Source organism: Staurois parvus, unplaced genomic scaffold (assembly GCF_062004578.1).
Source record: "Staurois parvus isolate SC_StPar_1 unplaced genomic scaffold, SC_StPar_1.0 ptg000549l, whole genome shotgun sequence".
Taxonomy (NCBI): Eukaryota; Metazoa; Chordata; class Amphibia; order Anura; family Ranidae; genus Staurois; species Staurois parvus.
Genome location: NW_028318345.1, coordinates 8,990,005 through 9,016,464, shown reverse-complemented (window position 1 = coordinate 9,016,464; position 26,460 = coordinate 8,990,005). Strand labels below are relative to the sequence as shown.

The window sequence follows — 26,460 nt, the reverse complement described above, 5'->3', positions numbered from 1 at the left end:
TTAAAGAGTGGGGAAGGATAGCTAGATAGCTAGATAGCTGGGCCCCATTCCCATTGGGCTACATTGGCTGGACAGTGAATCTTTGGGTTGAGTCTTTGACTTCTTAGGTTCTAGTGGTATCTCAGACTAGTATATCAGAGCAAGACAGTGATGGAGAGGTTCCTGTGTTACTCTTCTACTCTGAAGTCTTTCACCACCTCTTTGTGGGGGACCTCTCTGCAGTCTGCTTCCTCAAGGCCTGTGCAACATCTCAGCAGCCAGTATGTTCAGGGAGGCCTCCCAAGAGGGGAGATCCCCTCAACACTCAACATCATAAAGCTCCAAGGCCTAAAAGAAACACTGTTTCAAAATGTAAAATATGTTTCTAAATGTAAAATAATGCACTGAGGGAAAAAGAATCCCTTAAGAGAGTACAACATTGGGGGTACAGTATTGGCCAGCACTACAGAGGAAAAAGGAAGTGGGAAAAGTGAAAAGAATTCAAGGATGCATCACTGGAGGGGTCACCAGCAGGAGGAAGGGGGTTGGCATTAACTTATATAGATCTTTAGTTAGATCTCATTTAGAATGCTGTGTCCATTTCTGGAGACTTAACCTACAAAATTGTATTGATAAGATAGAACAAGTGCAGAGACGAGTAAAAAAATGGTGAAAGGTCTGAGGGATAAAACATATCAAGAGGGACTTCAGCAACTTAATATGTACAGTCAGGAGGAAAGAAGGAAAAGGGGAGACTTGACTGAAACTTTTAAATACATCAAGGGGGTGGATAAGGTTCAGGAGGGCAGTATTTTCAATATGAACACCAGATCAAGAACACGGGGACATGACCTCAAACCAACTGGAGGAAAGTTCAAAACTAATCTTAGAACATATTATTTTACTGAAAGGGTAGTTGATGCTTGAATAGACTTCCAGCAGAGGTAGTGAGTCAGTCAACAGTAAATGGTTTCAAACATTCAAGTACAAAACATGTATAACATTAAAAAAAAAAAAAGAACAGGCAGACTCGATGTACCACTTGGTCATTTTTCTGCCATCACTTTTCTATGTTTCTACGACTGGTGTCACATCAGCATCCTCTCAGGCCAAAACCCTGGATAGAAAGACCATGTGCCAGGAAGTGCCTCAGACCAGCCTGAAGGCATCTGTAAAAGGTAAATATCAAATAAAGAAAGCATATTATACACAAATGCTACTCAAAGAAGGGTGAGGGTCTCCTAGAAGGAGCCTGAAGCCTAATTGGGCTTTAAAAATAAATTAGCATTCAGACAGCATGAAGGCTAATTGGCATGACTTTCTTATCTTGCACCAACTGGCAAGTTGATTACTTTATTTGAGAATTACTATTTACTTCCTTTGTCAATCACAGGATAAGTTCACCTTTGGAGGAGCATGATACACGTTACACCTGTGTTTGGGGTGTAACATACTCCAAGCCCCCACCTCCACCCCCTGAGTGCCCTTTCCCTGTGATAGTGGGTCTGTATTCCTTTCCCCGCACTAGTCTGCCACCATGGCAGATGGCTTGTATTTCTCAATGTACTGTAAGGGTACTGATGAGCACACTCATAATTAATTCACAAGCCCTGCAGCTTTCAAACTAACAGCCTATATGGAGGTACGGGCAGAAAGCTATAGGACTTTTCTGCAGAAGTCTGACATTACACCTGTGATCCACTGATCGTGGGTGCAATGGTTTTTAGGTTCCTTGGGGAAAAAATAATAAATACACATTTTTTTCTGCAAAAACATTGTACGAATTTATATAAAGATATGCATATCCATATACAGGATTAAAAAGGCTGAGGCTTCTTGTTTCTTTGCATGGTTTTGTTTATTTAGAATTGTATGTTTTTGTCGATATATTTGACAGAGCGTATTGACAAACATGACATTTGAGTTCATAAGAACATGCTCAGGCTGCATCCTTGGAAAAATATTGCCATGCACTGATGACAGCCAGAAAATGTTCATGTTTTCTAATTACATTTGTAAATAGGTCTTTTGTATGGGTAACTTCCATCCAACCACCAAAATTTTAATCAAAATAATTGAACATGTATTGACTCTTAGGGGTTTATTTACTAAAGCTGGAGAGTCCAAAATCAGACTCCCTTCTGCATAGAAACCAATCAGCTTCCAGGTTTCATTGCCAAAGCTTCATTGAACAAGCTGAGGTTAGAAGCTGATTGGTTTCTATGCAGAAGGGAGTCTGATTTTGGACTCTCCAGCTTTAGTAAATAAACCCCTTAGTGACACATATTCTTCTAGCATCAAGACTTACCATACCTTACTAGACACTGGAAAAAAGACTTGGCCCCTTCTCTAAAAGAAGTCATTGAGCTAGTCCAGACCCACTTCATCTATGAAAAATCATTAGCTTATCTAAATGATAGAATTACTAAATTTGACAAAGCTTGGTAACCCTGGTCTGATTGGTTCAGAACTGTAACCTAAGATATTATTATGTTTAACTTTTTTTTTGGATACTCTAAAATGATTATTTCATGGAACTAGTAGGACTGTTAGGAATTATTCAATATTTCCTTTTTTCTCTTTGTTAAACTTTACTGTGATATTGTGTAGCTTTTCACTGTCCTAATTTTGTTTTTGTTTTTTTTTGTTGTTTTAACTATATTTTGTAAAACCAAATAAAAATGTATTATGGAAAAATAATTGCACATGTATTGTTAGCTGAAATTACACCTGTAGTATTTTGTTCGTAGGAAGCATTCTGTTTTGCTGTTTGTCTGCTGAGCATGAAAGACTACCCACAGAACAAGAGGAGATCATAGGCATTTTGGAGCAGAGGTTTCCTGAATTACTACCTCGAGAAGAACTTATTAGTATCCTACAGGAGACAAGGCTGCATACACAAGGTACATATTTGTATATAGGTGACTGTTTTTTCTTTCACATAAACGTACACGACCATTACATCCTGCATCCATTATAGTGTCTAAAGGTAAGATGTAACAGGATATGAATTTTGGTAGTGTTTACTTGACTATTTTTAGATAATCTTTACTACGTGTAATAAGATTTGTCATGTTTTAGGCTGTGAAGATGATGGATCAAAGCAATCTACACCTAAAACTTTCTATCTACTGTAAAACCACTGCAAGTGTTGGTCATAGGTTACCTTGATTGGTTTGGTTAATTTTGTTTTCGAAAGATGGCTGAAAATGAAGAAAATTGTCTAAATGTCATGTATGTCTACCTACGTATACCTTAAAAAACTGACATAGTGAGCAATTAGGGAATATAACCCTGGTTACAATATTATACATTAATAACATGGTCTGTGTTTGTGAATTAAATCCAACTTTTATATTCTATTTATTGTATCACAGTGCAAATGTATAATTATTTGCTTGACATGCATGGATTTTAATGTTTTTGCTTATTTTTTTACAATATATAGCTTTAAGCACTTTCATTGTTTTCTATGATTGTTATACCAACTAACTGTGCCTTTCATATTGAAGATAACAATTAAATAGCATTGCTTGATTGACTTAATAATGCAAATACAAATAAATACCCACACAAAAATAATTAGCAATTAAATGTTTTTGCTTTCTATTAAATAAAATGATTACCATGTCAGCATATACTTGTATCTATGTAATTATTCCTTCCATCAAATAAATAATTACCAGATATTGCTTTGATTTTAAAGCTATACATTTTATTGTTTAAATGGGACTTTGTCACAATGAAAAACATCAGTGTATTAGGGTTTGATAGAAACAACCATTTTGTAACTCGTGCTGGATACTTGTTCTGGGTTAGTGACTATATGGGGATGATTTACTGAAGGGATACATTTTTCATTAAGGCCTCATGGACACAGGACGATTTTGCTTTGTCTCCTAGATGCCTTTCCCCCTGGCAGCGGCGTTTTGGCAGAAAAAAATGCTTAATACCTGTAAACGTGTAATTCATTTAGGAACGGTTAGGCACATCAAGCGCTTGGGAGTTAATTCATGTCATTGGCCATAATAATAATTTATTCTTACTACTGAAATTAATAAACTTTCAATCGCTAAATGCGTGTAAACACATTTACAGGCGTCAAGCATTTTTTCTGCCGAAACAACCGCTGCTCTGAGATGCAATGGCAGTGTTTTTTTTTCTGCCTACCCCTAAACACCCTCAACCCCTTCCCGGCAACCGTACTCACATATGCAGCCTCACGGAAGTGGGTGTTTATCCGTGGGGCTTCATATATTCGTATCTGTCTTTGTGCTGAAAAAGCGCTGCACAGCTCACTCCCAGCACAGAGACCGTGCATTCACTGGTTCTGGGTCACCTGATCACTGTGATAGCCTCTGATTGGCTATCACAGTGAATAGTAAATGTGAGCCCTCTCCTGCGTTTACTTCCTCTTCTGAATGAAGGGAATGATATATTGTATCTTTCTCTTTTTGCAGAAGACGAAGCTATAAACAAAAGTGTGTAAAAAAAAAAAAAAAAGAAAGAAAAAAAAAAGCTAGATCAAGGTTTGATTTAGGTCAGTGCCAGGGTTAGTGTTAGGTTCCAGGTAAGGGTCAACGGTAAAAGCTTAGATCAAAGGTCACAGTCAGTATATTTTGGGTAGAATTTTTCTTCATAAAGCATTCTTTAAATTAGTATCAGTCAGTGCCAGTGTCAGTATGATTTAGGTAGGATAAAAAAAGGCAAAATGTGCACCATTGTTTCTGGTCCCTACTACAGGTACAAACAACAACTAACATACACATGTGATAACGCTGCGATCGTCAGGAGTTTTCCTTTAATAATTAAAAAACAGGTAATATCCATTACCATTTACCACAAAAAAGAACCCAATTTGTCCTGAAAAAAAACAAGGTATAATCCATTTGGATACACAAAGTAGTTGCTATGATATGTACAGTTTTACTAGCACTTCAAAGTAGCAAAATTGTGTTTAGGCATTAACATTTATTTTTACCCTTGGCCACTAAGGGGATAAATGCCTATGTGTGCATGGACACATAGACTAACATGCAGGGGAGTTTGAAGGCAGAAAAAAAACCCCACCAGATGCCCCTAGGAGCAACGTTAAAAAGTGTGCACGAGGCCTAAAGTGTATGTTAGGCTAATGTTTTTTAATTGAGTAGGGAAGAATAAGAACACCAGTCAGTTTTTTACTGCTATCCTATGCTCTGTTACAGAGATTTCCCTTCCTGCCCTGCCCTGCAGACAACAGCTTCAAGAAGTGAGGGAAAATCTGCAACAAGGATACAGAGAGAAATAGAAATCTGATAAGGGTTCATATCCTTCCTCTACTGTACAGCTGTTGAAGCATCCCCTTCACTTCTTGTCTGTTGTTAGTGATGTCAGCATGACAAGAAGTGGGGGAAAATCTTCCTAATGGAGCCCCAGGGAAAAGCCTGACAGGGGTTATAACCATTCCATCCAAAACTAAGAACAATGTTTGGATTGACATACACATTTAGCCAAGCGAATCTGTGCACAAAACATATGTAGAGAAATTGAAAAAAATTAGAATATCCTAATCGTATAGTACAGGACACAAGCAGCTTATTCACACATGGGTTTAGGCTTGTACCTTCAGGTGACTGGACACTGGCAAGGTTTTGAGGACAAGCCCCTGGGGAAGACTCCCCTATAACCTTACCCTATTTTGTGAGTCCTCGTTTTTTTTCTAGTGTCTGTAATGGACCTCTTCTCCTTTCTGGAGAAGCCAGCTTTACTAGTTTATTATTTTTCTTTGTATTATTTTATCTTCCTGTTCTTCAATCAACCCTCACTGTCTTGTATTGCTTATACAGAAGCAGTACAGCTGAATTGATGCAACCTCTGTGAAACTATGAGAGCCATACCTTGACCTCCATGCTGTGGGGATGGTCTGTAATATTGCTTCAGGCACTGGATCCTGCATGGGGCCCTCAACTTGGCACAATGCGTTGCGTTAGCTGCAGGGTGCTATCCAGGTCCAGGGCTGTGATCGCTATGAACCCCAGTCCCTGAACACCCTTTGGGGGTATGCCCACTGGGATGGGTAAAGCCTGGACTTTATATACAGTCCAGGGTCATAAATAGCTAGGACAAGGTCACCCTGTATCTCTGACAGCTATTGTGCAAAATAGAGCTTGGAATGTTTTCACTTTACAGTGTAAACTTTTCAAATTTAGCACTAAAATTCAATCACTTAAAGCTCAGGCTCATGTGGGGACCAGGAGTTACATCATAGAGTCTTTATAATTGACTCACTTATTGTACACCTCCCTCTTGCCACAAGGATTCATTTCAGAATGGTCTACACCTGAGTTATCGCCTACTCATTCCAGACACAGTTACCTTATCTCCCACACCCCACTCCACAGAGAAATACTCCCACCTGTGGTGGTGGTGGTGGTGGAGGAAACAAGCGAAATGGAGCCAATTCTAAACAACAGGTGAATGATCACTCTACCAAAGGCAGTCCCTTACACCAGAGAAGGACCTGGTTTTAATACCAGTTTCAGCATCCAATTCTAAATCTACAGTATTTCAGATATGCAACAGCAAGCAGTCTACTTGACCACAGCAAAATTTTCTACATCTACTGTATGTCACAATTCCTACGACAGATTATGGCCTTAATACAGGCATCTTTGTCCCCAACTCAAATATGCCCCACCTTTTCTCCTACTCCTGTTTCTCTACTGGAGTTGGACCCTGATATGCTGGTCCTGGAGGACACTGACTCAGAGGAAAATGAAGAGGACTCAAAACAGCGTTGGAGGAAGCTGGAGAAGATTTATATGCCCCGTATTGCCACGATATTGAAGAGGGAGCTTTACGCAATATGCTGACAAATGTTGAAAAGCTCATTTTCTCAGTCCACAAAAGGCCTGGCATAGTGTAGGTTGACTCTCCTTCACCTTGCTGCCTTATTGGGTCAAAAAGGCCAACAAAAAACATTCCTGTTCATCAATAGGTAGAATGTGCAGTCTGTGACAATTGGGTAATTCCTGAAAAGGTTATTCCTGTGGTAGGCCCTGTCATCTCTGTCCTAAAAAAAAAACCATTTAGCTGTACCTATTGAAGTTGTTCCTACTTCTTAAAGATTCTTCTGACAGAAAATTTGAGATGCTCTTAGAAACTCTCTTTAAACCTTCTCTTTAACCACTTCCAGTCAGGACACTTCTACCCCATTCCTGTCCAGGGCAATTTGCAGCTTTCAGCTTTCACACTTTGAATGACAATTGCGAGGTCATGCAACACTGTACCCATATGAATTTTTTAGCATTTTTTTGAGACAGATAAAACTTTATTATGGTGGTTTTTATTCACCACTTGCATTTTTTCTTTTTTTGCTATATAAATGAAAAAGTCCAAAAATGTTGAAAAAAGTGTTTTTCTAATAAAATTTTGCAAATAAATAATCTTTATTCATGAATCTTGGCCAAACTTTATTCAGCTATCCTTTTAGTAAAAATAAAAAAAACCCAGAATAGTTTATAACTAAAAATTATAATTTTTTTAAAAACATTTTTACATTTTTTTAAATATTATTATTTATGTTTTTTTTAACATACTGTCACCCTAGCAGTACAGTGTCACCATAGTGACACTGTACTACTTGTGGAGGGTGATGAAGATTTATTTTTTTTTTACACTAATTGCTTTTACACCTATAAAGGCTGTAAAAGCAATCATTTCTCCTTCTCTCTGGCTGCATTTATGCAGCCATTGAGAAATGCTGTGTGAGCTGTGATTGGTCAGAGCTTGTCACATGGTACAAGGCTGTTGTGAATAGCCTGGTACCATGTGACCTCTGTGATCATTCACAGTTTTCACACGTATTAAGCAATGATGTCAGAAGTGACATCTTGCTTACTACTATTCATGTGATCACTGATTGGCTAATCAGTGATCACATGATTGGGACCTCACACACAGGTCCCGTACAGCAATTGGGCACCAGATCACAGTGCAGCGCGTTCCCAGGGAGCGTGCACAAGCATGGAAGCGGGGAGAACATTTATAAACGGCCACCCGCCCCTCCACTGCTCCCGTCCGACCCATGTATATAAAGTGGTTAACCTGGCATAGCTCTTGCTGCTATTTCTATATGTCAAACTGAAGCTAACTGGACTAGGATAATGAATAACCATCATAACCCTGTATTTCAGGATCATGCAATTGCAAAGCAATTACAACAACTTCTTTCTGCTCTTCTTTTCTTTGTTGATGCCCTGGATTACGTCATGAGACAGATATCCAGATTGGCTCTTATTTCCAGTAATATGCACAGAATTCTCTTACTAAAGGCTTGGACAGCAGAAGCTGCAAAAAACACCTTACCTGTATGTCTTTTCAAGAAAGACATCTGTTTGCCGAGGCACTTGACCAAGTAGAAAAAAGAAGTCACAGGTGGGAAAATTCAGCTTTCTTAAAAAAAGGTGACAAAGCCTAGCTTCTATAAAGGCAGAGTATCTCCAAGCTCTACCCAGGCTTTACATTCAAAGCCTAAGTTCAGCCTTTCCTTTGGGCACACGGCTTGACCAACAAAGCCCACCAAGCCTTCTTCACAGTGAGGGGACACTCTCGCTCAGTGGGGAGATATCTGTTACAGTTTGCATCCCTCTCAGACATCCCAAATCTATCAGTTTAATCATTGGTTTTAAAAGGGTAGAAGAGAGAGTTTAAACCTCTACCAACTCACTGCTTTTTTCTTTCAAGTCCACCAAACACTGCTCATGGCAGTTAGATTTGCTAAAGGCAAACCTGTACCAAAACAAGACAGGTTCAAGGCCTGTACACATTTCCAAAACTCGACTGAGGTATCCCTCCTATCCTGGACTTAAGAACCCTCAACAAATTCTTTCACTTCTCAAAGTTTCATAGGGACTTTGCAAGATCAGTAAATGCCTCTCTGAGACAAGGGGAACACATAGTATCTGTGGACATCCAAGATACTTACCTGTATGTTCCAATTCATCAGTGATGTCTACACTTTACAGTTGCAGATGATCATTTCCAGTTTGTGCCACTTTTACAACAGACACAAGTTTGCCAGGCTGGGTAGGAGTCTTGCAATCCTTGACAGTTCAAGAAAAATGGTCGAGAAAAAAGAGAAGATGCCAAAATCCCCAGTAACATGTAAGGCTGTCTCTCCAGTACTGGACCCCCCTTCTTAAGGGACACCCAATTAGGGTTCAGTCAGACAATAACACCACAGTGACATATATTATAATCATAAAGGGGCACAAGGATCCTGGCTGCTTTGAGGGAGACAATCCAGATTCTTTCATGAACAGAAACGCACTGCCTAGCGATTTCTGCTATCCATATCACAGGAATGGACAACTGGCAGGGTAATGGTGTCACGTACCTGATAGGAGAATGAAATGACAAGGTCAGTCTCTCTTGTATCTCCAGCCCACTGAGAGTGGAACAGAGGGTACCCAGGGACAGGAGGAACACAAATGCTAGCAGACTGGTGGACCATCAGGGCAAGAAGAGTAGCTAGTAGAGGTTAACTGGGGCACTCCACTTGCGCTGCAGGTCCAGGACATGTGGTTTGTCTGAGCTCTTAGCAGACTTGGGACAGGAGCATTCAAAGGTGCACAGAGCTTCTGCGATAAACAGCCAGGTAGGCACTTGAACAAGATGGGAAGCCAGGATCGGAGTTAGAAGCATGGTCACAGGAATAGCCAGGGTCATTAGCAGGTGGGCAACAAGGTACCAAACCACGAGGAGAGCCAAAGTCAGGAACAGAGCCGGGTCAGAAACTGGCGACGCCTCCAGTGGTGCAGAATCCAAGATCAGGTTAGGAGCAAGCCAGGTCAGCAACAAGGGAATCATACAAGATGAATGCAGGACACTGAGAACAGCTGAAGATCAGTCAGCACAGAACATGGGCAAGAGCATCCCTTAAATAGCCTGCCTGGCAGCAATGGGAATAGTGCATGTGTGCACATGTGAGCAAGCTAGCATTGTTGCACGCATGCACGCATATGGTCAACGTTCTGTGGGAAATAGCAGGTGTATGCGCATATCTGTGCACCAGACGGTTCTACTGGGATTCTCTGACATTGCCCGCCTCTTATGGGTAGCCTCTTGATTGTCAAGGTCCTACCTTTCCTCAGAGTTGGTGCTGCTCCATGTGCTGGCATCCATCTTAGGTTTCTGCAAAGCATGGTGGGAGCCTTTTATGCTTTCAGGCCTTTGCGGTCCCTTCTCCAGAGGGGTGTGGTTGATCACATTTAAGCTTGTTGTCTGCACTTGCTCTTTGCATTCGTGTCCTGTATGATTGTGTTGCAGCAAAGCTCTGGTTCTACTCTCGTTGTTCTCCTGGAAACCGACTTGGCTTTGACTAAGACTATTCTCTGCCTTATCCCTTTATCTGACCTCCCGTTGCTGAACCCGGCTCATGACCTGTGTATTCTTGCCTACCGTCTTGTACTGTCTATCCCACTGTAATCGACCCAGCCTGTCCGACTACGCTATCGTTTCCCATCTGGTTCCCACCAGCTATACACTACTGGCGGCGGCCATTACCACAACTGGGGTTACTCGGGGGCCGCGACCTGGTCCCTGGCTGCGTCAAGTCCATCCCCAACATCAGGGGCCCTGGTGAAAGGCAGCCTGGGGCTTAGAATCTGCGCCCTGAGGGACTCCGGTCTGTGGGTGGTGGCTATCGTCAGTCAGTGCGTGACCCTACCATTAGGCCTGCCCGGTCATTCCACCACTCCTGCCCTGACATGGATGCCCACTAGAGTTTGTTTTTCAGTTCGAAGTCAGAGGTAGGCTTGCACCAACTGTGGAGTGAGGGCATTAGATGATGGTTTCCAGGAAATATTCTCTGGACCATAGCGCTTCCATTTAATGAGGAACTGGTGCTGACCTGCCCTTTTTCTGCAGCCTAGGATTATTTTTACCTCCTATTCTTCATTACCTTTGATCAGCAGTCAAGCAGGAGATGCTGGATCTCGATCTGGAAAGAGGTTTGAGACTGCTGGTTTTAATAAAGAAACATGAAATACTGGGTGAATCTTCAGATTCTTCTGTAAAATTAATTCAAATGCCACAGAATGTATCTTTCTTTTAATCAGAAATTTCCCCAGATGCCTTAGACCAAGCTTCTTTGAAGGACAGCTCAATTTCAGGTTTTCTGCAGACAGCCAGACCTTATCTCCTGGTTTCAAATTCAAATTCCCTTCAAGATGGTCTCTAGTAAAAGCTGGCTGTTAGTATTGAGAAAATTCAGCCTTTCTTGTACAGCCAATACAGGATACTCCAAAGGCACCTCAAGCAGAAAGAAAGGATGATATCCATAATTAGCATGGAAGGGGGACTACTTGTGGATAGAATTATTGTATAAATATTCCACTAATGGAAGGAGGAACACTCAATCATTCTGCGAGAAAGATGAAAAGCATCGCAAGTATTCTTCAAGAGTTTGATATATTCTTACGTTCTGCCCGTTTGTTTGCAGATGGTAAGCAGATGACAAACGAAGTTCAATGTTTAGTGCTTCACACAAGGCCTTCTAGAACCTGAAAGTGAACTGAACTCCCCGATCAGAAACAGTAGTGTCTGGAATGCCATGTAGTCTCCCAATCTCTTTATTGAAAGCAGAAGCAGTCTCAGTGGCAGAGGGTGTTCCTTTCAAGGATGTGAAGTGTGCCATTTTCGGCAGACGATCAACCACAACAAAGATAGTTGTGAAACCCTCAGATGGGGGAAGTTCCACAATAAGATCCATGAAAATCATACTCCATGGCTTTTCAGGTACTGGGAGGGATTCCAACAGACCCCAAATTAGGATTTCTTTGGGAGGCATACCTCCGAAGATCAGATCTGACATATTCTTTACAGTCCTTCATTAAATATGACCACCAGAAGGAATGTGACCAAGTCTGAAGTCTTGTGAATGCCAAAGTGACCTACCAAGAGATGATCATGAGTCCATCCCTCAGCTGAAGATACATGTCCAGAGAAGGTGGACGATCGGCAACTGCCTCCTTTACTTGCAATACTAGATCTACTTGCAGGAGCAGAAAGTTTAAAAGTTGGCTGGCAAAATAGTGTCAGGTTCAGAAGGTAGAACTGGATAATGAAACATGCGTGAAAGTGCATCCGGTTTGCAGTACTTGGCTCATCTTTCAGAGCATCAGATAGTCCGAGATGAAACTGATGATGGAGTGCTGTATTGTTCCATTGTCAGCACTCCATACATAAAAATCAGTACCACCTGAAACCCATGCAGAGGTGCACCCATAGCATGTGGTTTGAAAGCTAATGTTAAACTGGCAACAAGTGAGTGGGCAATTGGCGGTTTTTGTGCTTTATTGATGTAATAAACCATATTACACTATGGAGGATCTTTCTTTTCTACTATTATGATCCTTATGAGAGAGTGAGCTATATTGCGGCTACCTGTATCTGGAGGGGACCTGAGATGTGTAAGTGCCACCATTGATGGGAATTTCTTACGGATACCATCCAGTGACGAGTTGCTGCCGTGAAGGATACTGGTGTGATCCTAAAGGCTCGCTGGCCCAGTGGGTCGCAGTAAGAAGGTGAAGGGGCAATCTAGCCATTTGAGGATTTCACCATTGGCGTGAACACACATTCACCTCACCACCTGCATGAATTTGTTGCATTGGATCACATTTTGCTATTTGCACTATTTTTTGGACTTTTTATGTATATTTATTGTCAATGTTTATATTTGGCATATACTGTATTTCACTTTATTTATGCATATTGGAGCATTGATTTGTGCATTTTTATATATGGCTTTGATTGAGTGATTTTATATTTATTAATATATTTTTGAGGGGTATTTAAGCACTTATCACTTTAATTAGGTGGATTATCCCCCTTTCTTTGGGGATTCACTGTTTATTGCACTAGTTCATTTTACATTGATTTATTGATCCCAATTTTAGGGATTTGGTTTTTTTTTGTTGGTGTCATTTGGATTTTTTCACTTTATTGGGTCCTAATGGGACCAATTTTCTATTTCACGTTTCCATGGCACGTGTATGTGTGTCACAAATAGATCCCAATTGGATCAGATCACTTTGGATTTGTCATTATATTTATTATTTCATATTTGTATGTTTTATGTATGTTTATTCACATATGGTATATAGATTAGCGCTACACCAATTTATTTAAACACTTAGGGGTTGATTTATTAAAACTGGAGAGTGCAAAATCTGGTGCAGCTCTGCATAGAAACCAATCAGTTTCCAGATTTGTTTTGCCAACGCTTAAAGAGTAACTCCTTTTTGTTGGGAAAAAACATTCCCGGCTAGGTGATCCATGTACATTGGAGAGATTTTAACAAACATTGTTGCAGATTCCTACCTTTTGTTATTCTGAAGAAAGAGCTGTTTGTTTGTTTGCAGCAATCAGCTGCGGTACCTACAGGGCTCTAATAAGGAAAATTGTTGGATCTGCATCCCTTTAGATGTGTCTTCCTTTGGGAGTATCTCAACAAAAAGAATATTTTTGTTTCAAGGGGTGCCCAAAAACTGACTAGTATCGTAGTGCAAACTTCTGGAAAAAGCAGTGAACCAATCACGCAGGCAGGAAGTTACATATCTGTGTACAGAATGCGTCCAGGTAGCCATATTACATTGCATTTTACAGACAATTACAATGCTGCAGATTGAAGAGGAAAGGTAATTTTTAACAACATTCAATTGCAATATGATTTGTGTTTCAATTATATACACTATAATATATATTTTTTTTCTATTTGCAATTTTTTCCCCACAAAAGTGGAGTTACCCTTCAAATGAACAGGCTGAAGTTAGAAGTTGATTAACTACCATATTGCTCCGAATTTTTCACTCTCCAGTTTTATTAAATCTTCATGTAACAAAGTAACTTTGCTTTGGTGACTCCATCAGTAGCTAAGGCAATAAGTGGTTTCAAATAATATGTTTTCTTCTTTTTTTATTTTATCTGTTAAAGTAGCTACTGCAATAAAGTACTGGCATTAAGGAAACATGATTTTGTTGGTAACATTGTTTGTGTCCTAATTAGAGATGAGCGAATCGAACTAGGCGAACCGGAATTCGAGTCGAATTTCAGGAAATATTCGATTCGTGTCGAAACCGAAATTTTGCCTACTTCGGGTGCGCGAATCGAACATTTCCCGATCAGCCGGCAAAAGTGTCCCTGCAGTGAGCTCCGCTATTTCTGACAGTTCTCTGACAGAAGGAACACATGTTTAGCGGTTGAAACATTGTATCTATTAGTTTACATTTAGGATACAGATGTTTCAACCACTGTACATGTGAAGAAGTTGTGAGAGAACTGTCAGAAATAGAGGAACTCTGCACATACACTTTTTGCCGGCTTGGAATTATTCTTCTTTTCATCCTACTTCTTCTTCTTCTTCATCCTCAGAAGAAGAGGATGAGGATGAGGATGAAGAAGAAGAAGAAGAAGAAGAAGAAGAAGAAGAAGAAGAAGTAGGATGAAAAGAAGAATAATTCCAAGCCGGCAAAAAGTGTATGTGCAGAGTTCCTCTATTTCTGACAGTTCTCTCACAGCTTCTTCACATGTACAGCGGTTGAAACATCTGTATCCTAAATGGAAACTAATAGATACAATTTGTATCTATTAGTTTCCATTTAGGATACAGATATTTCAACCGCTGTACATGTGAAGAAGCTGTGAGAGAACTGTCAGAAATAGAGGAACTCTGCACATACACTTTTTGCCGGCTTGGAATTATTCTTCTTTTCATTCTTCTTCTTCTTCCTCATCCTCATCCTCATCCTCATCCTCTTCTTCTGAGGATGAGGATGAAGAAGAAGAAGAAGAAGAAGTAGGATGAAAAGAAGAATAATTCCAAGCCGGCAAAAAGTGTATGTGCAGAGTTCCTCTATTCTGCAGATACACTTAGAGGAGCTCTGCAGATACACTTAGAGGAGCTCTGCACATACACTTTTTGCCGGCTTGGAATTAATCTTATTTTCATCCTACTTCTTCTTCTTCTTCTTCTTCTTCATCCTCATCCTCAGAAGAAGAAGAGGATGAGGATGAGGATGAAGAAGAAGAAGAAGAAGTAGGATGAAAATAAGAATAATTCCAAACCGGAAAAAAGTGTATGTGCAGAGCTCCTCTAAGTGTATCTGCAGAGCTCCTCTAAGTGTATCTGCAGAATAGAGGAACTCTGCACATACACTTTTTGCCGGAAACCGCTGTATGGAGTGAATGTCCCAGAACTGTCAGAAATAGACTATTTATGACAGTTCTGGGACATTCACTGCATACAGCTGTTTTAACCGCTGTATGGAGGGAATGTCATGGAACTGTCAGAAATAGACTATTAATGACAGTTCTGGGACTGTCCTTCAATGCAGCGGTTGAAACATTGTATGTATTTGTTTCCATAAATGGATCCATTTATGGAAACAAATACATACAATGTTTCAACCGCTGTATGGAAGGACAGTCCCACAACTGTCATTAATAGTCTATTTCTGACAGTTCCATGACATTCCCTCCATACAGCGGTTAAAACAGCTGTATGGAGTGAATGTCCCAGATCTATCAGAAATAGACTATTTATGACAGTTCTGGGACATTCACTGCATACAGCTGTTTTAACCGCTGTATGGAGGGAATGTCATGGAACTGTCAGAAATAGACTATTAATGACAGTTCTGGGACTGTCCTTCCATGCAGCGGTTGAAACATTGTATGTATTTGTTTCCATAAATGGATCCATTTATGGAAACAAATACATACAATGTTTCAACCGCTGTATGGAAGGACAGTCCCACAACTGTCATTAATAGTCTATTTCTGACAGTTCCATGACATTCCCTCCATACAGCGGTTAAAACAGCTGTATGGAGTGAATGTCCCAGATCTATCAGAAATAGACTATTTATGACAGTTCTGGGACATTCACTGCATACAGCTGTTTTAACCGCTGTATGGAGGGAATGTCATGGAACTGTCAGAAATAGACTATTAATGACAGTTCTGGGACTGTCCTTCAATGCAGCGGTTGAAACATTGTATGTATTTGTTTCCATAAATGGATCCATTTATGGAAACAAATACATACAATGTTTCAACCGCTGCATGGAAGGACAGTCCCAGAACTGTCATTAATAGTCTATTTCTGACAGTTCCATGACATTCCCTCCATACAGCGGTTAAAACAGCTGTATGGAGTGAATGTCCCAGATCTATCAGAAATAGACTATTTATGACAGTTCTGGGACATTCACTGCATACAGCTGTTTTAACCGCTGTATGGAGGGAATGTCATGGAACTGTCAGAAATAGACTATTAATGACAGTTCTGGGACTGTCCTTCCATGCAGCGGTTGAAACATTGTATGTATTTGTTTCCATAAATGGATCCATTTATGGAAACAAATACATACAATGTTTCAACCGCTGTATGGAAGGACAGTCCCACAACTGTCATTAATAGTCTATTTCTGACAGTTCCATGACATTCCCTCCATACAGCGGTTAAAACAGCTGTATGGAGTGAATGTCCCAGATCTATCAGAAATAGACTATTTATGACAGTTCTGGGACATTCACTGCATACAGCTGTTTTAACCGCTGTATGGAGGGAATGTCATGGAACTGTCAGAAATAGACTATTAATGACAGTTCTGGGACTGTCCTTCAATGCAGCGGTTGAAACATTGTATGTATTTGTTTCCATAAATGGATCCATTTATGGAAACAAATACATACAATGTTTCAACCGCTGTATGGAAGGACAGTCCCACAACTGTCATTAATAGTCTATTTCTGACAGTTCCATGACATTCCCTCCATACAGCGGTTAAAACAGCTGTATGGAGTGAATGTCCCAGATCTATCAGAAATAGACTATTTATGACAGTTCTGGGACATTCACTGCATACAGCTGTTTTAACCGCTGTATGGAGGGAATGTCATGGAACTGTCAGAAATAGACTATTAATGACAGTTCTGGGACTGTCCTTCCATGCAGCGGTTGAAACATTGTATGTATTTGTTTCCATAAATGGATCCATTTATGGAAACAAATACATACAATGTTTCAACCGCTGTATGGAAGGACAGTCCCACAACTGTCATTAATAGTCTATTTCTGACAGTTCCATGACATTCCCTCCATACAGCGGTTAAAACAGCTGTATGGAGTGAATGTCCCAGATCTATCAGAAATAGACTATTTATGACAGTTCTGGGACATTCACTGCATACAGCTGTTTTAACCGCTGTATGGAGGGAATGTCATGGAACTGTCAGAAATAGACTATTAATGACAGTTCTGGGACTGTCCTTCCATGCAGCGGTTGAAACATTGTATGTATTTGTTTCCATAAATGGATCCATTTATGGAAACAAATACATACAATGTTTCAACCGCTGTATGGAAGGACAGTCCCACAACTGTCATTAATAGTCTATTTCTGACAGTTCCATGACATTCCCTCCATACAGCGGTTAAAACAGCTGTATGGAGTGAATGTCCCAGATCTATCAGAAATAGACTATTTATGACAGTTCTGGGACATTCACTGCATACAGCTGTTTTAACCGCTGTATGGAGGGAATGTCATGGAACTGTCAGAAATAGACTATTAATGACAGTTCTGGGACTGTCCTTCCATGCAGCGGTTGAAACATTGTATGTATTTGTTTCCATAAATGGATCCATTTATGGAAACAAATACATACAATGTTTCAACCGCTGCATGGAAGGACAGTCCCAGAACTGTCATTAATAGTCTATTTCTGACAGTTCCATGACATTCCCTCCATACAGCGGTTAAAACAGCTGTATGGAGTGAATGTCCCAGATCTATCAGAAATAGACTATTTATGACAGTTCTGGGACATTCACTGCATACAGCTGTTTTAACCGCTGTATGGAGGGAATGTCATGGAACTGTCAGAAATAGACTATTAATGACAGTTCTGGGACTGTCCTTCCATGCAGCGGTTGAAACATTGTATGTATTTGTTTCCATAAATGGATCCATTTATGGAAACAAATACATACAATGTTTCAACCGCTGCATGGAAGGACAGTCCCAGAACTGTCATTAATAGTCTATTTCTGACAGTTCTATAACATTCCCTCCATACAGCGGTTGAAACCGCTGTATGGAGTGAATGTCCCAGAACTGTCAGAAATAGACAGAAACTGTCACAGAACTGTCCTTCTTCTCATCCTTCTCCTTCTTCTCATCCTTCTTCTCATCCTTCTCCTTCTTCTCATCCTTCTCCTTCTTCTCATCCTTCTCCTTCTGCTCATCCTTCTTCTCATCCTTCTCCTTCTTCTCATCCTTCTCCTTCTCCTTCTTCTCATCCTTCTCCTTCTCCTTCTTCTCATCCTTCTCCTTCTCATCCTTCTCCTTCTCCTTCTCATCCTTCTCCTTCTTCTCATCCTTCTCCTTCTTCTCATCCTTCTCCTTCTCCTTCTTCTCATCCTTCTCCTTCTCCTTCTCATCCTTCTCCTTCTTCTCATCCTTCTCCTTCTCCTCATCCTTTTTCTTCTCATCCTTCTCCTTCTCCTTCTTCTCATCCTTCTCCTTCTTCTCATCCTTCTCCTTCTTCTCATCCTTCTCCTTCTTCTCCTTCTTCTCATCATTCTCCTTCTTCTCATCCTTCTCCTTCTCCTTCTTCTCATCCTTCTCCTTCTCCTTCTTCTCATCCTTCTCCTTCTCATCCTTCTCCTTCTCATCCTTCTCCTTCTTCTCATCCTTCTCCTTCTTCTCATCCTTCTCCTTCTCCTTCTTCTCATCCTTCTCCTTCTCCTTCTTCTCTTCCTTCTCCTTCTTCTCATCCTTCTCCTTCTTCTCATCCTTCTTCTTCTCATCCTTCTCCTCCTTCTTCTCATCCTTCTTCTCATCCTTCTTCTTCTCATCCTTCTCCTTCTTCTCATCCTTCTCCTTCTCCTTCTTCTCATCCTTCTCCTTCTTCTCATCCTTCTCCTTCTTCTCATCCTTCTCCTTCTTCTCATCCTTCTCCTTCTTCTCATCCTTCTCCTTCTCCTTCTTCTCTTCCTTCTCCTTCTTATCATCCTTCTCCTTCTTCTCATCATTCTCCTTCTTCTCATCCTTCTCCTTCTTCTCATCCTTCTTCTTCTCATCCTTTTCCTTCTTCTCATCCTTCTTCTTCTCATCCTTCTTCTTCTCATCCTTCTCCTTCTCATCCTTCTCTTTCTTCTCATCCTTCTCCTTCTCCTTCTTCTCATCCTTCTCCTTCTTCTCATCCTTCTCCTTCTCCTTCTTCTCATCCTTCTCCTTATTCTCAGCCTTCTTCTTCTCATCCTTCTCCTTCTCATCCTTCTCCTTCTCATCCTTCTCCTTCTTCTCATCCTTCTCCTTCTCCTTCTTCTCATCCTTCTCCTTCTCCTTCTTCTCATCCTTCTCCTTCTCCTTCTTCTCATCCTTCTCCTTCTTCTCATCCTTCTCCTTCTTCTCATCCTTCTCCTTCTCCTTCTTCTCATCCTTCTCCTTCTCCTTCTTCTCATCCTTCTCCTTCTCCTTCTCCTTCCTCATCTCCAAGGGCATTTAAATTAAAGGTACAGTGTTCTGCACTAATTTAAAGGCTCTCTGAAGCCTAGAAACCCTTTAAATAAGTCATCTTCGTAGCGGAGAAATTCGCATCGAATCGAATTTCACACTGGAATTCGCCGAATCAGCCGAATCGAATTTTTCATTTCTTCGCTCATCTCTAGTCCTAATGTGGTAAATATATTGGTGCAGTCAGAAGTAGCATGTGCCTTCACATTTAAACTGATACAGGGTATGCAGTGCTTTTGCTTTACGTTTATAAACCTTTTTACTCTAGAGGAACCTAGGTAATTTTCATATTTCAGGGAACCCCTGCTAAAACCAATGTATGCTTTAAGGAAAACGCCCTTTACATCAGTGGTCAGTAGGAAGAATGCAACCCTTGCAGTGAATACCACCTTTACAGACAACTTAAAAGATTCCTGGTGTAATGCTACTGGCTTTGCCAAGAGCAATTGGCCCCAGAACTTTGGCTTCTTCAAATAGTAGGTCAATCAACCGCAGCTCAAGGGACCTCTAGCAACCTCTGAAGGAACCACATGGAAACCTATATGAGAATGCCTATATTAAATGTTAAAATGTATGTTCAAGTACTACCCATATTCAGTCTTAAAACTCCCTCCTCTCTTCCTCTATTGCATGTGCCAGCATTTTTTTTCTTTTACCTTGTTTCTGTAGTAAAAAAAAAACAGGTTTGATTATTCCCCATGACACCAGGCTTGTAAAATTCTTGCCGGCTCAGCTTCTTCACGTCTTGTCCCATCTTATTACCCTTGGTAAAAGTTCAGAGCTGGCAGTGTGAGGTACAGTACTGTACATTGTGAAATTTAATGCAGTTGTTGTCCATTCTCAAATCTATTATTCACAACTGATAAATTAGCATATCAATAGGCACATGGAAGGGTGGCTGCTTTAGGAACATGTCTTACTTTTTTCAAGCATTCTATAGCAGTGTTTTCACAAATCTGCCTATCAGAAACATAAAAACAAGAAGGAACACAGGTGTGTATAATATTTTAAAGGAACCTCACTAATAATTTCACCTAAGAGTCTATGAAGAGGACTAGAAAAACAAATATGTCATGAGAACAAAGGTTCATAAGCCAGATTTGTTTATTTCTTGTAATTTTGAATTCGATGTATAACCCTCTATGTTGTAAACTGATATACTGATTTACTAATGAAATGCATCACGAACAGGTGCTAGTGTTGAAGAGATCATACTGAAAGAATTCAAAGAATTGTCTGATGGAGACATTAAAGTAGCCATTACAACTATGCACATGTCTTTGGAGGTAAGGAAATGAAAATATATTATTCAGTGTTATTGCTTATGTGAACAGTGTTATGTGAGAATATTGTGCCTACACTTTCATTTGTTATCATATTGATATAAACAGATAAACCTTTTAAAGTTAGTTTGCATTATTACAGATATTTATTTTCACATACTGTTATACAGTTTTATTGGATTCTAAATCAATCATTCAGTTAATTTGCGTTTTTTACACTAATGATTTTAGAGATGTGTATATGATAGAATTTTGATCTTGTATGTATAAAGAAATCATTCGTAGTGAATAGATTTACAAAATGATTGCTGTGCACTATCATGTTTGGGTACTTTTGAGTACTAGCTAGTAAGAAGAGCTAATGTTTAATCCTGAACTGTCTTTTTTTGTCCTGAGAGACAGGTAAAACACTAATAACTAATGTGTTCTCAGAATGGTAGAGGCTGTGTAAACTGGAGCCTCATTGTTGCGGTTTCCTATGTAGCTGTAACTCCCGAAGGGGATGCTGGAAATGGCCCAGGTCTCCCTTACCTTTTCAAAGGCTGCCAGAACCAGATACCAGTTCCAGAGCACAACGCCAAAGCACATGCTCAGTCTATCAAACACAAAAATAGTGAAGCGCTCAAATGAATCCCTATATACACACACAGTGCATATAAAAAAAGGAAAAAAAACCTTTTCCTTGCCCTTAATTGTTTCTTCAAATCAAACAGTGATAAAAAATAAAAAATCCATAATAATGCGAATAAACAGTGATACAAAAATAAAAAAATCTGTGTTAATTAATATATAAATATATATAAGTGATAATTCCAATAATATATGTGCCAACCTAACAGAATATAAATAAAAATTCATAAAATGTGAGTCTCAATCAAATATACGTGATGAATTGTGAAAAAACCATACATTAAACTATTCGATAAAAAATCCACTAAATCTTGTGATGTTTAAATATGAAAATGTGTCCATAAATGAACAAACACAGTCCATGTAAGGTGAAAACGACACTCAGTGTTCTTCACTTCTAGTGCTCAAAAAAAGAAGAAAAGAAATCCTCCAATGGCAGCAATGCCTGCTCACCTCCCCAACTCGACCCGCAAGGGGCCACAAGGCTATAACTCTCCTCCAGGTAATCCTTTGCTTCCAAGCAGCTCAGTAAGGAATCACAGGACCTCCACTCCACCTCCTCTCAAACGTCATATAGGACACAAACAGAGCTTCCCATAGTGTAATACCATTTATTTAAGACACTCCATATAGCAAACTGTTTCCACTCACATGCGTTTTCTTAATAAAATGCAGTCCTCCTCATTCCCTGGGTGCATTCACATGTAAAATAGGGAAACCTACATGTAAAATAGGGAAACCAATATGGCCGCTGTGCTCGGACATCCGTCCCCACGTGACCGGAAATGATGTGTCTCTGGGCTGGGAAAAGCGTTCCGACGCGTTGCGTCACGTGCGTCGTGACTTCATCAGGGTCACGACGCACGTGACGCAACGCGTCGGAACGCTTTTCCCAGCCCAGAGACACATCATTTCTGGTCACGTGGGGACGGATGTCCGAGCACAGCGGCCATATTGGTTTCCCTATTTTACATGTGAATGCACCCAGGGAATGAGGAGGACTGCATTTTATTAAGAAAACGCATGTGAGTGGAAACAGTTTGCTATATGGAGTGTCTTAAATAAATGGTATTACACTATGGGAAGCTCTGTTTGTGTCCTATATGACGTTTGAGAGGAGGTGGAGTGGAGGTCCTGTGATTCCTTACTGAGCTGCTTGGAAGCAAAGGATTACCTGGAGGAGAGTTATAGCCTTGTGGCCCCTTGCGGGTCGAGTTGGGGAGGTGAGCAGGCATTGCTGCCATTGGAGGATTTCTTTTCTTCTTTTTTTGAGCACTAGAAGTGAAGAACACTGAGTGTCGTTTTCACCTTACTGCATGGACTGTGTTTGTTCATTTATGGACACATTTTCATATTTAAACATCACAAGATTTAGTGGATTTTTTATCGAATAGTTTAATGTATGTTTTTTTCACAATTCATCACGTATATTTGATTGAGACTCACATTTTATGAATTTTTATTTATATTCTGTTAGGTTGGCACATATATTATTGGAATTATCACTTATATATATTTATATATTAATTAACACAGATTTTTTTATTTTTGTATCACTGTTTATTCGCATTATTATGGATTTTTTTATTTTTTATCACTGTTTGATTTGAAGAAACAATTAAGGGCAAGGAAAAGGTTTTTTTTCCTTTTTTTATATGCACTGTGTGTGTATATAGGGATTCATTTGAGCGCTTCACTATTTTTGTGTTTGATATTTTATTACCTATTGGTTAAGGCAGAGTGATAGCAGCTGTTAGGATAGGGACTTATCCATACTAAGCGCAGGAGGATATTCCCATACATGCTCAGTCTAGAGGTGTCTTTTTTGAAGATTTATTGTAGTACTTAAACACAGGCGAGTAGAGGAATGAGGGTGCAGCATTTTGTTGGCACTTATAAGAGGACATCTTCCTTAAAGATCCTGATTCCAGCAGTAGGAGAAAAAGGGGACAGAAAGCAATCTTAGGCTGTATAACAGAAAACCCATTACACTGCAGAAACCTGTGGTGTCTACCCTCAAAAAATACTTCCAGCCTGGAGCTTTAGGCGAGAAGGCCCCCCACGTCTCCAGCTAAGCTTCCAATGTCTGTTTCCTCCAACAAGTTCTCTTTAATGCAGGCTTTTATGTCCTCAGCCAAACACATGCTAAGGCCTAACAGCAACAGTTTTCAGTAACATAGGCTGCCTCCCAGGGGGAGATGCACCAGGAGACAGCTTTGTATAGACCCTCTCTAGCATTTATTTTCTCTCCAGCCCCACTTTCTTGGCCCACCTCCTAAGGATTGGCTGAGGCCAGATAAATATTTGTATCCCAGTGACTAGCCCTCCTTCTCTATTTCTTGAAGCTTCTTTCAGATGCAGGCAGGTGCAATCAACCAGCAGACTTAGGGAGATCTGACCAGACCTGGAAAATACATTTCTGCCCAGCTGGCTACAGCCAAGCCAAAAAACAAATTTTTTGCACTCTCAGGCAGGTCACTACATCTATGGCATTAGTGCTGAAGACAGGTTGTCTAGCTATTCTTCCCCTTTATTTTTCATAGACATTTCTATGTGTACTCAGGTGACCCCAACCTGCATATTAATGGATATTACCAGAGTTTTTTTTCAGGTTTTAGAGAAGAGTAATTTTTGCACCAAATAACTTTCTTCCATATCTGTCCTGTCTTGAATTGTATTAAAAACCCCAAACCAAAAATGTAATATATATCGGCTTATCATTCTTTTAATTCAATGGCTGCAATAGTTACCTTTATCAGGTTTATTTCTTTTTTGTTACGCACATATGAGCATAAATATGAATGCATATATAATATTAATATATTGTGAGTGCAAATGTGCAATCGTGCATATACACACAAATACACCCATAAACACATGCGAATACACACAAAACAAACGCCTGAAATTGCGTCCAAACAAGCAGATGCTTGAACATCAGTACTGTGTGCAAGATGCCAGTACATATAGGGAAAACACAACTAGAAAAAAGTTGTTTGTATTTAGGATCATTCATCTTTTTTTCTGCTGGAAAAACACTGCAAAAACATTTTTTTTCTGCTCTTAAATGTTGAAGCTTGAAAAACGATACTAGCCTAAACTAGTGTGCATGGACACTATTTAACTTCTAGGAGCAGATAAAAAAATGCTGATATCAGCTTTTAGGAGCTTAAAAGAACACTAGTGTGCATGGAGTCTAAAAAACACAATGCAATATTTGTATAAATAGCATATTAGAATGGTAAAGCCAAAAGGCAGTAAGTTCATATTTGTTTTAAAGAGTTCCACTAGATTTTAGTTAGGGGTATCAGAATAAAGGGGGCTGAATACAAATGCACGGCACACTTTTCACATATTTATTTGTAACAAATGTTGAAAACCATTTATCATTTTCCTTCCACTTCATAATTATGTGCCACTTTGTGTTGGCCTATCACATAAAATGCCAATAAAATACATTTACGTTTTGGTTGTAACATGACAAAATGTGGAAAATTTCAAGGGGTATGAATACTTTTTCAAGGCATTGTATATGGTACTAAAAATAATTTTTGTATTACATTTATTAAAAAGCTTTGTATTTCCAGAGAACCTCCAATAAGACAGGATTTGCCTTTCTAGAAAGCTCCACAAAAGTCTTTGCAGTACTGTATATGTGGCATTGACAATAAGAATTGTGATGATTTACACTATGACCCTGGTCTGCTTTGTCATACTAAAAATGGTTCATTTATAACCAGTGTTTTTCTGGAAAGTCTGCACAAGGGGCTAATACTGGCGGCACAGACAAGCAACTGCAAAGCCTTTCTATAATCCCCCAACTGTCAGAATAATTAATGATGCAGATATTTGAGGAAGGCACATCCTCCAGCAAGCCCTACCATGAACGGCTTGATGTTTGTAGATAAAGCACTGTTAATTGGCATTTTGGCCCCCATAGAAAACTCTACCAACCTGTATGCTGATGCAGGACTCAGGTGGTTTACCTAAACTTCTGCAGATCTTAGCATCCTGAGGAGCTTTGGTGTGTCTCACTATGCTAATATTATTTTACCTGCTAAAAAATCAAAGAGCTGTTTCTTGTATATTAATTCACTGGAAGTCATGGGAAATTAAGGTAAAACATTATTATAATACATGCAGAATGCAAAGACATAGAATGTGGTTGCTAAAATAGGCAATATCATTTGAGATAAAGTACTTAATTTAAGTTCAAACTCTTTACATGAATACAACACTTCTAATGAAATTTTCTATGTACTGGAGTCCTGTAGTTCCCACTGTGCTTGTTTTTAGCTACAGAGAGGTCATTTTCCCAACAATGTATATCCTGAAAGGTGTTCTAGGCATACTGGCAACTATATTTGTTGGAGTACTATTTTGCTTTCATGGCATGTTGTATGTACATTTTTAGCACCTTTTCTTTTCAGTTTATCTATTTGTCATATGAGCAATATAATATTTAAATCTTGACTAAATGCTGAGGAAGTGCAGGTTGTGATTCCCTACAAGGCTATGTCAACAGAAAGTAGAATTCAGGGTGAATGTAGAATGCAAGATTTAATTTCTTGACATTGTACTGTATCACCAACTGCAGCTTCCTATAAGTCAGTCCTCACACTGATTGACCAGTATGGCTTTACAAGAGTCAGGATTTAATTTTCAGTAGTCAGGATTGGTGCATTCTGGAGTGCTTGTTCTCTTAAGCTTAGTTTGTTGATTGTTTGTGTTTGTTAGGCCTTGTTCACACCATGTGCAGAGACATGAGTTTTTCTGTACGCATTCTGCAAGGGAACAGAGAAAACAATTGTCCTCTATGTGCCCTGTTCACACCACAACATATTGTATAGTATATACAATAGCATATCGTATAGTATAATATGTAGTATCATGTGCAGTTTTTTCAGTACAGGAATCTGTAACCTGTACGTAACACCCTGCATTAATACTGGTTGCAGGATGTTAATTAAACACAAGATGGCAGTGTTCTGCAATTCAGT

At 39.7% G+C, this 26,460-nt stretch overlaps 1 protein-coding gene across 7 annotated transcripts in view; it reads left to right on the top strand.

Annotated features, from left to right (window-relative positions):
• Positions 1 to 26,460, top strand: part of PRUNE2 (prune homolog 2 with BCH domain) — a 380,051-nt gene that overhangs the window by 82,010 nt on the left and 271,581 nt on the right. For 6 of the 7 annotated variants that reach the window (XR_016315157.1, XR_016315158.1, XR_016315156.1 and 3 more), the window contains exon 1: positions 20,743 to 20,833. Coding sequence is in view for 4 of the 7 variants with exons in the window: in XM_089691097.1 (XP_089547223.1) it covers positions 20,816 to 20,833 (18 nt within the window). In the remaining 3 variants the exon portion in view is untranslated. Of the gene's footprint in view, positions 1 to 2,729; positions 2,883 to 20,738; positions 20,834 to 26,460 lie in introns of those variants that run through there. The other variant, XM_089691098.1, reaches the window with a different exon arrangement.